Here is a 10,380-nt window from a genome sequence, read left to right on the forward strand (position 1 = left end):
CGAGTCACAATACACTAAACAAATATCCCTAGAATTTTTCCTGAAGAGACTCAGTGCTCAGTGTTGAAGGATTTGGCTCAACGCTTACACATCACCAGCTTAAAACTTGGACCATGCCAAGTCATTACTAATCACGTCAACGCCAGGACGAACATCTGACAGAAGGAGTGACACCTCAGAGAAGGAGTGACACCTGGCAGAGGTAATGACACCTGAGCGAGGGAGAGACACCTGTGAGAGGGAGAGACACCTGAGAGAGGGAGTGACACCTGACAGAGGGAGAGACACCTGACAGAGGGAGAGACACCTGAGAGAGGGAGAGACACCTGAGAGAGGGAGTGACCCCTGTGAGAGGGAGTGACCCCTGAGAGACGGAGTGACACCTGTGAGAGGGAGAGACACTGGAAGGAGAGAAAGACACTTGATAGTGAGACACATGGCTAAGGGAGAGACACCTGAAGGAAAGAGTGGCACGTAATAGAAGAGAGGCACATAACAGAAGAGCGGCACCTGAAGGAAAGAGAGGCACATAACAGAAGAGTGGCACCCGAAGGAAAGAGAGGCACATAACAGAAGAGTGGCACCTGAAGGAAAGAGAGGCACATGACAGAAGAGTGGCACCTGAAGGAAAGAGAGGCACATGACAGAAGAGTGGCACCTGAAGGAAAGAGAGGCACATAACAGAAGAGTGGCACCTGAAGGAAAGAGAGGCACATGACAGAAGAGTGGCACCTGAAGGAAAGAGAGGCACATAACAGAAGAGTGGCACCTGAAGGAAAGAGAGGCACATGACAGAAGAGTGGCACCTGAAGGAAAAAGAGGCACATAACAGAAGAGTGGCACCCGAAGGAAAGAGAGGCACATAACAGAAGAGTGGCACCTGAAGGAAAAAGAGGCACATAACAGAAGAGTGGCACCCGAAGGAAAGAGAGGCACATAACAGAAGAGTGGCACCTGAAGGAAAAAGAGGCACATAACAGAAGAGTGGCACCCGAAGGAAAGAGAGGCACATAACAGAAGAGTGGCACCTGAAGGAAAAAGAGGCACATAACAGAAGAGTGGCACCTGAAGGAAAAAGAGGCACATAACAGAAGAGTGGCACCTGAAGGAAAAAGAGGCACATAACAGAAGAGTGGCACCTGAAGGAAAAAGAGGCACATAACAGAAGAGTGGCACCTGAAGGAAAAAGAGGCACATAACAGAAGAGTGGCACCTGAAGGAAAGAGAGGCACATAACAGAAGAGTGGCACCCGAAGGAAAGAGAGGCACATAACAGAAGAGTGGCACCCGAAGGGAAGAGAGGCACATAACAGAAGAGTGGCACCTGAAGGAAAAAGAGGCACATAACAGAAGAGTGGCACCTGAAGGAAAAAGAGGCACATAACAGAAGAGTGGCACCCGAAGGGAAGAGAGGCACATAACAGAAGAGTGGCACCCGAAGGGAAGAGAGGCACATAACAGAAGAGTGGCACCTGAAGGAAAAAGAGGCACATAACAGAAGAGTGGCACCCGAAGGGAAGAGAGGCACATAACAGAAGAGAGGCACCCGAAGGAAAGAGAGGCACATAACAGAAGTGTGGCACCTGAAGGAAAGAGAGGCACATAACAGAAGAGTGGCTTCCAATGGAAGTCCAAGTATCACTTGTGCATATTGAGTAAGAGACCGACTTATAAATATTCTTGCGTGCAATCATGTTGGATGACCATTTGTTACCATTTTACTTCGCTGCCGGTGTCCCGGTATAAACTCTCCCCCGTACAAATTCTCCCCCCGGAGTATAAAATCTCTCCCGGGCGGATATATTTCGCGCCCCCCTCAGTATAAAGTCTTCCCCCTGATTATTCGGTTTGTTGCAATGTCTTTAAGTACTATATTCTTTAAATAGATATCTTTAATGTAAGGAGGGTTACTTTAAGAAATAGATTATGAAATATGGTCATAATGAATTGATATTTCAGCTTATTTTATTTGGTAACATAGGACATATATCATACCAAACGAATTTGAATGAAATGACTTAATGTAACAAATACATGTACGGTTACTGATGTAACTGAAATCAGAAATCTTATTAATCCTCGCAAACATTCGGTTTTAACACTAACTACGTAAAAACTGTCAACATATCCACGCGCGCCTCCAACTCAGGCTGTCCGTTTTACTCTGTTTTAAGATCTAAAATATATTCCTTAATACAGGCTACGATTTGAAAATGGTATCAGTGGCTAGAATATCATGGTGCAACCAGGTTTCTGTTAAACACCCCCACACATACAAGTAACTAAATGTATATTTAGATAAATATATAACCCAGAAAAAATAAAGGAGAGAAAAAAAAAGAAGTAAATAAACAAATAAACATTAAAACCTTGAGGAATATGAAAAGCCAATGTGTAATGCTAAAGCACGAAGACACGATAAACTGTACCAACATTGCAATGTTCCCCGATATGCATGCTTTACCTGGGTTACATACCGGTGATCTAAGTTAGAAATATATGACAAATAAACATTAAAACCTTGAGGAATATGAAAAGCCAATGTGTAATGCTAAAGCACGAAGACACGATAAACTGTACCCACATTGCAATGTTCCCCGATATGCATGCTTTACCTGGGTTACATACCGGTGATCTAAGTTAGAAATATATGACTTACACATTTACACCTCACACATTTTAATTACAGATTTCTTTGTCTTGATTTTAATGCAAACATACCAGGCTTTTCAATGTATTTTGTTTCAACAGATTTTTATACATAAATATATGAATGGGGATTGACAAACAAGCTATACAGTCTTATGTAAAAGCCGCCGCCCTTTAGGCTGAGTTTCCATGTGCGCGGTTTGCCACGCGATTTGGGACCGCTAGCCCAAGGGGATACCTCAATCAGACACAGTATACTGACTTCGAGCCGACCAGTCGGTGGTTTATTCCCTTAATCTCGAAGGCAAGGCAAGGAAGCAGCAATCACCGTCTTTTAATGCAAATTGTGTGAATGACAACCGGTAGGGCAAGACATACTTACCCTTTTCGCAAACACCTGGTGTCATCACTGATTTTCAGTGGTCCATTCATATAATTTCACAGATATTTAGACCTTTACACCAAATGGAATATGTTTCGGTGCATAATCAAGACTGGTTATTCTCTTGCATTGACATTTTATATCAACCTCTTTAGGTATGACGCTCTCCAAGCTCAAGCTCCATCCATAAGGATATCTACTGGTTCGACTAAAATAAAAGAACAAATATAATCTAAGCTAAAGATATTTCGTTGATTCTCATACAGTTTCAAGTTCATATAGTTTGAATCAGCAAACTAACAAGCTTAGAACATAACATCAACTGCTCTGTCACAAAACTGTTTAAAACATATTATGATACATCCACGAGCGTATGTAGGACAGGCAAATGCTATCATCTCAAGATCTCAAGATTTACAGATTTGTAATGTCAGGGATATTGTTGCTGATGCCGTAGGACTGTTGTTCCGTCCTTTTATTTCGGACTCAGATCCCTTGATCAATCATTGTTAATCATAAATCAACATCGATATCGGTATCTCACTGTCTCGGAACTGGATAGCTGTGTGTACATCACATACATTCCTCTTTATACTCTTGAAAATCACTGCTTCAATGGTCGATGACTCATTTCAAAGTCTCACAGCACTTGACAGTTGTACCGCGACCAGTAAAAGGGCAACAACGTGGTTTCCGTACATATGTAGATATTACTGGTTGATTGATCATTGCATATTAAGAATAGACCAGACTAGACTGACAGTCTCCGTTCCCCTCCATGTTTGGTCGCTTTGCGAAGTAACATCCTCAGTCTGTTGAAGAAGGCTTTTCTGGCATACTCTTCCTCGCCCCACATCAGGTAGGTTGTCGTCTGCAACATGGCTCTCATAGCTTTGGTCACGTGGCGCGTGTCTATCTCCTCCAGCATCACCACCACCAGGAGGCGCTGTCCATTTTCCAGCACGTGACGTTGGATGAGATTCAGTTCAAACTGGCACCATTCACTCTGGGCAAACTCATTGGAGAGAACGATGACGATTTTGCGGCTTCCTTCAATAGCATCAACTATGTTATCAACGATTAATTTGCCAACCTCAAAGTCCCTATCGTGAACACAGAGTTTAAGGTCTTCTTGGCCCTCAAGAACTGGAAGTAGAGTCTTAATGACCCAGTGACGATCTGGTGCAGAATAAGCTAGAAACGCGTCATATTCGTATTCGCGTGTGTCCACCTCCTGACGTTGACTGTACCTGACCATGTAGATGAAGTATCGGATGTGCCAACGGTAACGATACATCACTGCCCCTGTCACGAGGAACACAATGAGCAAAATACTTAAGGTAAGAGTTGTAATCTTGACATCCATACCCAATAAACAAGTGATTTCCGACATTTCCAAATCCAGCAAGCGATGTCGTATCGGGTCCCCTGGTCTTGAACACATGTAAAAAGACGTCAAATTTGGATTTGTTTTAAAGCCAAATATGTTGGTCTCTTTGCGCATCCATTCAATGAACCAAAGTATTTTGCATGTACAGGAAAAGGGATTATTAGAGAGATTAATTGTAATTAAATTCCTTCTGAAGTGTTGGAAAGACGACTCATCTAAAGTTGTTATTTGATTACTTCCCATGAACAACTTTTTCAAATTTGTCATATTTTTCAACGGCGTCAAATCTTTTATATCATTCGAATATAGTGAAAGACTCTCAATGTTGGTTAATCTTTCAGTTATAACTCGTGGTATAAAACGTAGGCTGTTACCTCCCATGATCAAAGTCTTGAGTTGAGTAAGATGTCCAAGCAATGTATTGAATCCATCTTCTCTGGTGATTTGGACAATATTGTAATTAAGATTTAATAACTCTAACGAAGAACATCCTTCAAATACACGTAAGGTAATGCCAGCGTTCCTAAACCAAATATGATTATTGCGAAAATATATTTGTTTTAATGCCGAATTATTGAACACTGCTCGTTCAATAATGCACATCGCACATCCAACATAGGACAGGGTGATCTTGACAATGTTTGGGAGCATCGAAAACTGATTGGATCTTAGTTCCTGGAACAGATTACCATTTAGGTAGAAACGCGTGAGACTAGTAAGACAGTTGTAATGAAACCGGTGTATATATCTCATCTCATTCCACTGAATTTTGAGGGTTTCAAGGTTAGGGAACCTCGAACTGTTGCTTTCTTTGAAACAGAAATCGGGAAAGTCATAAAAGTGATTGTTATCAAGATTCAGATATCTTAAAGAGGTAAAACTGGCATTGTATAGATGTATAAGTGTTAAATTATTTCTCCCAAAGTCAAGTGAGATCATGTGATTCAGTCTCATGAGTGCTGTCATTGGGAACATATGTGTATTGTCGCGAAATATAAGATTGAAATTGACAATACGTTTTAAATTCTTGAAAAAGTCATCAGAAACATTTTGAAGGTTCATTGAACTTATATTCAATGTTTTGAGTGGCGTCAAGGCGATTCCATAGAAAGCTTCCTTTAGAATCCCCTCATGAATGATGTTTTCTGAGAGGTCAAGTGTTTTCAAATGCATCAAATTACCAAAGGTGTCCTTGGCTACGTATTCAATGGTGTTATTTTTCAGACTGAGAATGACGATCCTGTATGGAGAATACACTGACAGAGAAGTGTTTGAGAGATAGGGAATTGTGCCATTCTCCAAATACAGCCTTGTAGACATATTACTGGACAGTTTTGGAGGTAAGGGTAAAAGGTCCTCTGTCAAGTTCAAGTGTGTGCAGCGCATAACAATCTGTTCATAACTATGTCGAAACTTAATCCATGTCTTATAACAGATGCATCGAGAGTCACAGTCTAGTTTCTTCGGATTCCTTGACGGCAAAAACGTTGACGTTGCTCGCATCCACATCAACACTACAACGACGGCTGCAATCTGGAGCTGTTTTAACGTCTTCATTTTGTCTTTCTTGTTGTTCCCTGATTGATATTCTGAAAAAAATGCATAAAGTGAGTCAGTTGAGTTTAACCCAGCATTAAACGTCAAGTCAGCATAAAGTGGAAGGAAATCCCTGAGGCAATGCTTCCAATTGTTCAAGGTTGCATGGAGTTGAACTCGAAACCGGCTGACCGTTATGTTTACAAAGACGTGATGACTGGCGTGACGCCGAATATTCTTCCTCAAGTCAAATTGTTAGTTTGTCTATTTCTCGAACCAATCTGATTAAACAAACTAAGGTAAAATCATCATTGAAATAGTAGTGAGTGAGTGAGTTGGGTTTAACGCCGCCTTAAACAGTATTCCAGTTATATCACAGCGTATCAGCTTAATGTGTGAGGAAAGCCCGAAGTGATGCAGGTCTCAGACGTTTACCGCTTCGGTGAAACCCACGAGCACGGGTGTGGTGCTGACAAACCTAGAAACATAATCGGGGCGAACCGGGATTCGAACCCACAATCATAGGTTTCTGTCGTGCCCAAGGGACGCAACTCTGCACAGCGAATCGATGCGCCTTAGACGACTGGGCCACCCGTGCCCCCCATTGAAATAGTAAGTTTCCACAATAGACTATAGTGAGATTCCCACAGACATAAACACAAAAATAAGTGTCAAAACATTTAAGCTTAGATTGGAAGAAATCAAGATTCTTGTGGCAGCGATGATACCGCGGACGGTAACGAAGGCGTCACGAGTTGGACATTTAATTATATGCAAGGTAGATAACTCCAGTCAAATTCAGTAATACAAACGTGTTTCATAAACAGTGGATAAACGGGGTTCCTCTGTTTAAATGAATAAAGCAAGTAGTACATATACATGTGTGGGAAGTTGATTCTGCTACAGTAAATTACGGTTATAACGAACTCAAAGGGACTACTAATTTTAGTTCGTTATAACCGTAGTTCGTTATAAGCATATATACAGCATGACTACAGCAAAAAGTCGGGACCAAAAAAGTAAGTTCGTTATATCCGTCAGTTCGTTATAAGCGTGTTCGTTATAACCGTAGTTTACTCATATCACGGCCTGTAAATAATCGGGCCAGACAAACCAGTAAGTGATTATTGCACTTATATAGCTTGTACTAGACCGGACAGATTTATAGTACTAGCTCACTGAGATACCATGCCGCAGTTTAACATGAATACCCCACTCAGACACAGTATTCTGACTCCGAGCCGACCAGTCCTTGTTTTAGCCCCTTAATGCCGACCGCCAGACAGGGTAACAACAAGTACCATCTTTTAACGTCTTTTGGTATGACGCGACCGGGGATCGAACCTCGGACCTTCCGCTCTCCGGGCGGACGCTCTCCACTAGACCACGGAGGCGATATACCTTGGAGGAAGTGTTTATTTACTTCCTCAAACAACTGACTCCCCAGGAGTTAACTTTAACCCTTGTACCAGAATTGATAAAGAAATACTTCCTGATGGTTTATGCCAAATGTTTATTTCTTTGTCCCTTTGAACAATGTCTGTAAAGTCTTTGTTTTATGCTATTATGCAGTTATCACTGAACTGCATAACACTACACTCAGTATCATGTGCATAGAAATGCATGGGCGAGTCAAATGTTAATATATAATACTGATTTAATGTTTTCCTGTTGCTGTGCAGACATCGATAGTGAGTTACTGTGTTCGGTTCAAAGCCGCATTTTCCCAACATTTTTGTAGTTATATCGTGGCGTGTGAGCTTCATATGGCTCCCTACCCGTGCATTTGGGTTTCACTAGAGTGATATCGTATTAGACGTGCATGACTTTGGGCAATAAGCCCACATCACGCTGACATGCCGTGATATAACTGGAATACTTTTCAGAGCGACCTACAACCCAACTTACTCACTCAAACACGGAAGTTTTACGAAAGAGACCAAACAGTTACCATTTCTCTAAACCCAAGAAGCTTTTATTCAATCCTTGTCATACATGTTAACTTCCTCGTTAAAGCTTACTATGTCAAAATAAATCCTTTACCCACCACCACAACCATAACTGAATTATTGAGATTGGTGAGCAATGCACTCCTAACGGTGTTTAATTCGATGACTCAGTTTCTGTGCGGACATGGGAAACATTATCTGCACATATTCTCACGTACGCACCAAATGTTCTGAATCATTTTGACCAAAGTTGTTTTTTTCAGAGTTGAGTTACTTGACATTGCTCTCTCAATTGTGTGCAATTGTGTGCATTTCGCACCCAATATAACATTGATTCCGAGTATGTTTGATGGTACAAACCTAATTTGATATATAAATTTTACCATTTAAAATATAAGTTTTGTGAGACAACTGGAACACTAATTATTGTTTAAAAATATTATAAAGACTTATTTAGGTTAAGGAAAATATTACTACTAATATTTCGGAAACAAAACCATGAATTATCATTACTTTGTATAACTGAGGTAAATCCTCTTTAATTATTTCCTCCAAAGTCAAGAGGGGACGGTTGGGTAGCCTAGAGTTTAAAGCGTTCGCTCGTCACGCCGAAGACCCGGGTTCGATTCCCATATGGGTACAATGTGTGAAGCCCATGTCTGGTGTCCCCCGCCGTGATTTTGCTGGAATATTGGTAAAAGCGGCGTAAAACCATACTCACTCACTCACTCACTCAAAGTCAAGAGAGGTCTACTGAACGTTTCTATCACTGATGGTACACATATCGGGTAACTACATCAACATGTCGTTTATATTCTCGAACCCTGTATCAGGTAATATTCAGCAATATTCAGTTTGAAAGGCTTCTCCCCAAGACTCCCGTCCCGTGTCGGTCGGGGTCACCTACACTTGTGTTTGCAGTGAGAAGCGACTTAAACTGGAATGGCTGAAAATATCAGCCAGACTTTTATTCACAGGCCGCCGTGATGCAGCCGTGATGTCGTTGATCACGTCGTAAAACATAAAATAAAACCAACCAACGATCGAAACAATGAAATGTCATGACATAACTAATCTGTTCAATCACCAGCACTCATTTATTTGTAGTGAGAGGTAACTTAACTTGATTGTGTCATCGGTCTAGAAATATCAGCAGCTGGTTTTTCTGGCCCAGATTCAATGTATTCACAGGTTGTCGTGACGTAGCCGTGATATTGTTGATCACGGGGTAAAAAAACCCCAAAAAACAACCAACGATAAAAGCAATGAAATAACAACTAATAACCACTGACGGTTAACTCATCTGCTCAGTCATAACGTAACGAAATCATAACACCATTGAGTGAGTGAGTATGGCTTAACGCCGCTTTTAGCAATATTCCAGCAATATCACGGCGGGGGACACCAGAAATGGGCTTCACACATTGTACCAACATCGGGAAACGAACCCGGGTCTTCGGCGTGACGAGCGAACGCTTTAACCACTAGGCTACCCCAACGCCCCTATAACACCATTGAATTAAATCATGTGATGTCGACATACTTTCAGAAACATTTAGAAGTTAAATGTACTTACAAATATCCCCTGCGATCGACGGTTCATCCAGCGGACCTCCTGCTACTAACTGCTGATAGTGTTCAACACGGAAAATGAAACATCACGTGTCAGTTTATTAGGCTGGGTAATTGTGTGGACTCGATATCAATTGATCAATCATGTTTAATCATAAATCGTCATTTGATTCCTTATTCGTGTTAGAATCCAATTCTCGTGGGTTCGAATCCCGGTCTCGTCCCAAATATGATTCTTGGTTGGAGGCATCATACCCGTGGTTTTCCCCTAAATCGCATTGGCCTTTCCTTCCTTATCAAGCTGATATGTCGCCACAAAACTCCAATATTGTTTAAACCAGCTCACTCACTCACTGACTCACCCACTGAACTTGGCTTGTTCCCCTGGCTATGTTGTTCATAAGGTGTGCATTGTACTTGTACTGACAAACTGACTGACTGACTGACTGACTGACTGACTGACTGACTGACTGACTGACTGACTCACTGACTCACTGACTGACTGACTGACTCACTCACTCACTCACTCACTCACTCACTCACTCACTCACTGACTCACCCACTGAACTTGGCTTGTTCCCCTGGCTATGTTGTTCATAAGGTGTGCATTGTACTTGTACTGACAAACTGACTGACTGACTGACTGACTGACTGACTGACTGACTGACTGACTGACTGACTGACTCACTCACTCACTCACTGATTGACTGACTCACTGACTGACTGACTCACTCACTGACTCACCCACTGAACTTGGCTTGTTCCCCTGGCTATGTTGTTCATAAGGTGTGCATCGTACTTGTACTGACAAACTCACTGACTGACTGACTGACTGACTCACTCACTCACTGACTGACTCACTGACTGACTGACGCACTCACTGACTCACCCACTGAACTTGG

At 41.9% G+C, this 10,380-nt stretch overlaps 1 protein-coding gene across 1 annotated transcript; it reads right to left on the reverse strand.

Moving 5' to 3' along the window:
• Nucleotides 1-1,983: 1,983 nt before the first annotated feature.
• Nucleotides 1,984-9,560, reverse strand: LOC124145771 (toll-like receptor 3). Its single transcript, XM_046515684.2, has 2 exons — nt 9,483-9,560; nt 1,984-6,010 (listed from the first exon to the last, which is right to left on the reverse strand). Exon 2 carries the CDS (start codon nt 5,976-5,978, stop codon nt 3,783-3,785), a length of 2,196 nt encoding a protein of 731 aa, XP_046371640.1. The 5' UTR covers nt 5,979-6,010; nt 9,483-9,560; the 3' UTR covers nt 1,984-3,782.
• Nucleotides 9,561-10,380: the final 820 nt, after the last annotated feature.

Source organism: Haliotis rufescens, unplaced genomic scaffold (assembly GCF_023055435.1).
Source record: "Haliotis rufescens isolate VD_foot unplaced genomic scaffold, xgHalRufe1.0.p SCAF_21, whole genome shotgun sequence".
NCBI classification, from domain to species: Eukaryota; Metazoa; Mollusca; class Gastropoda; order Lepetellida; family Haliotidae; genus Haliotis; species Haliotis rufescens.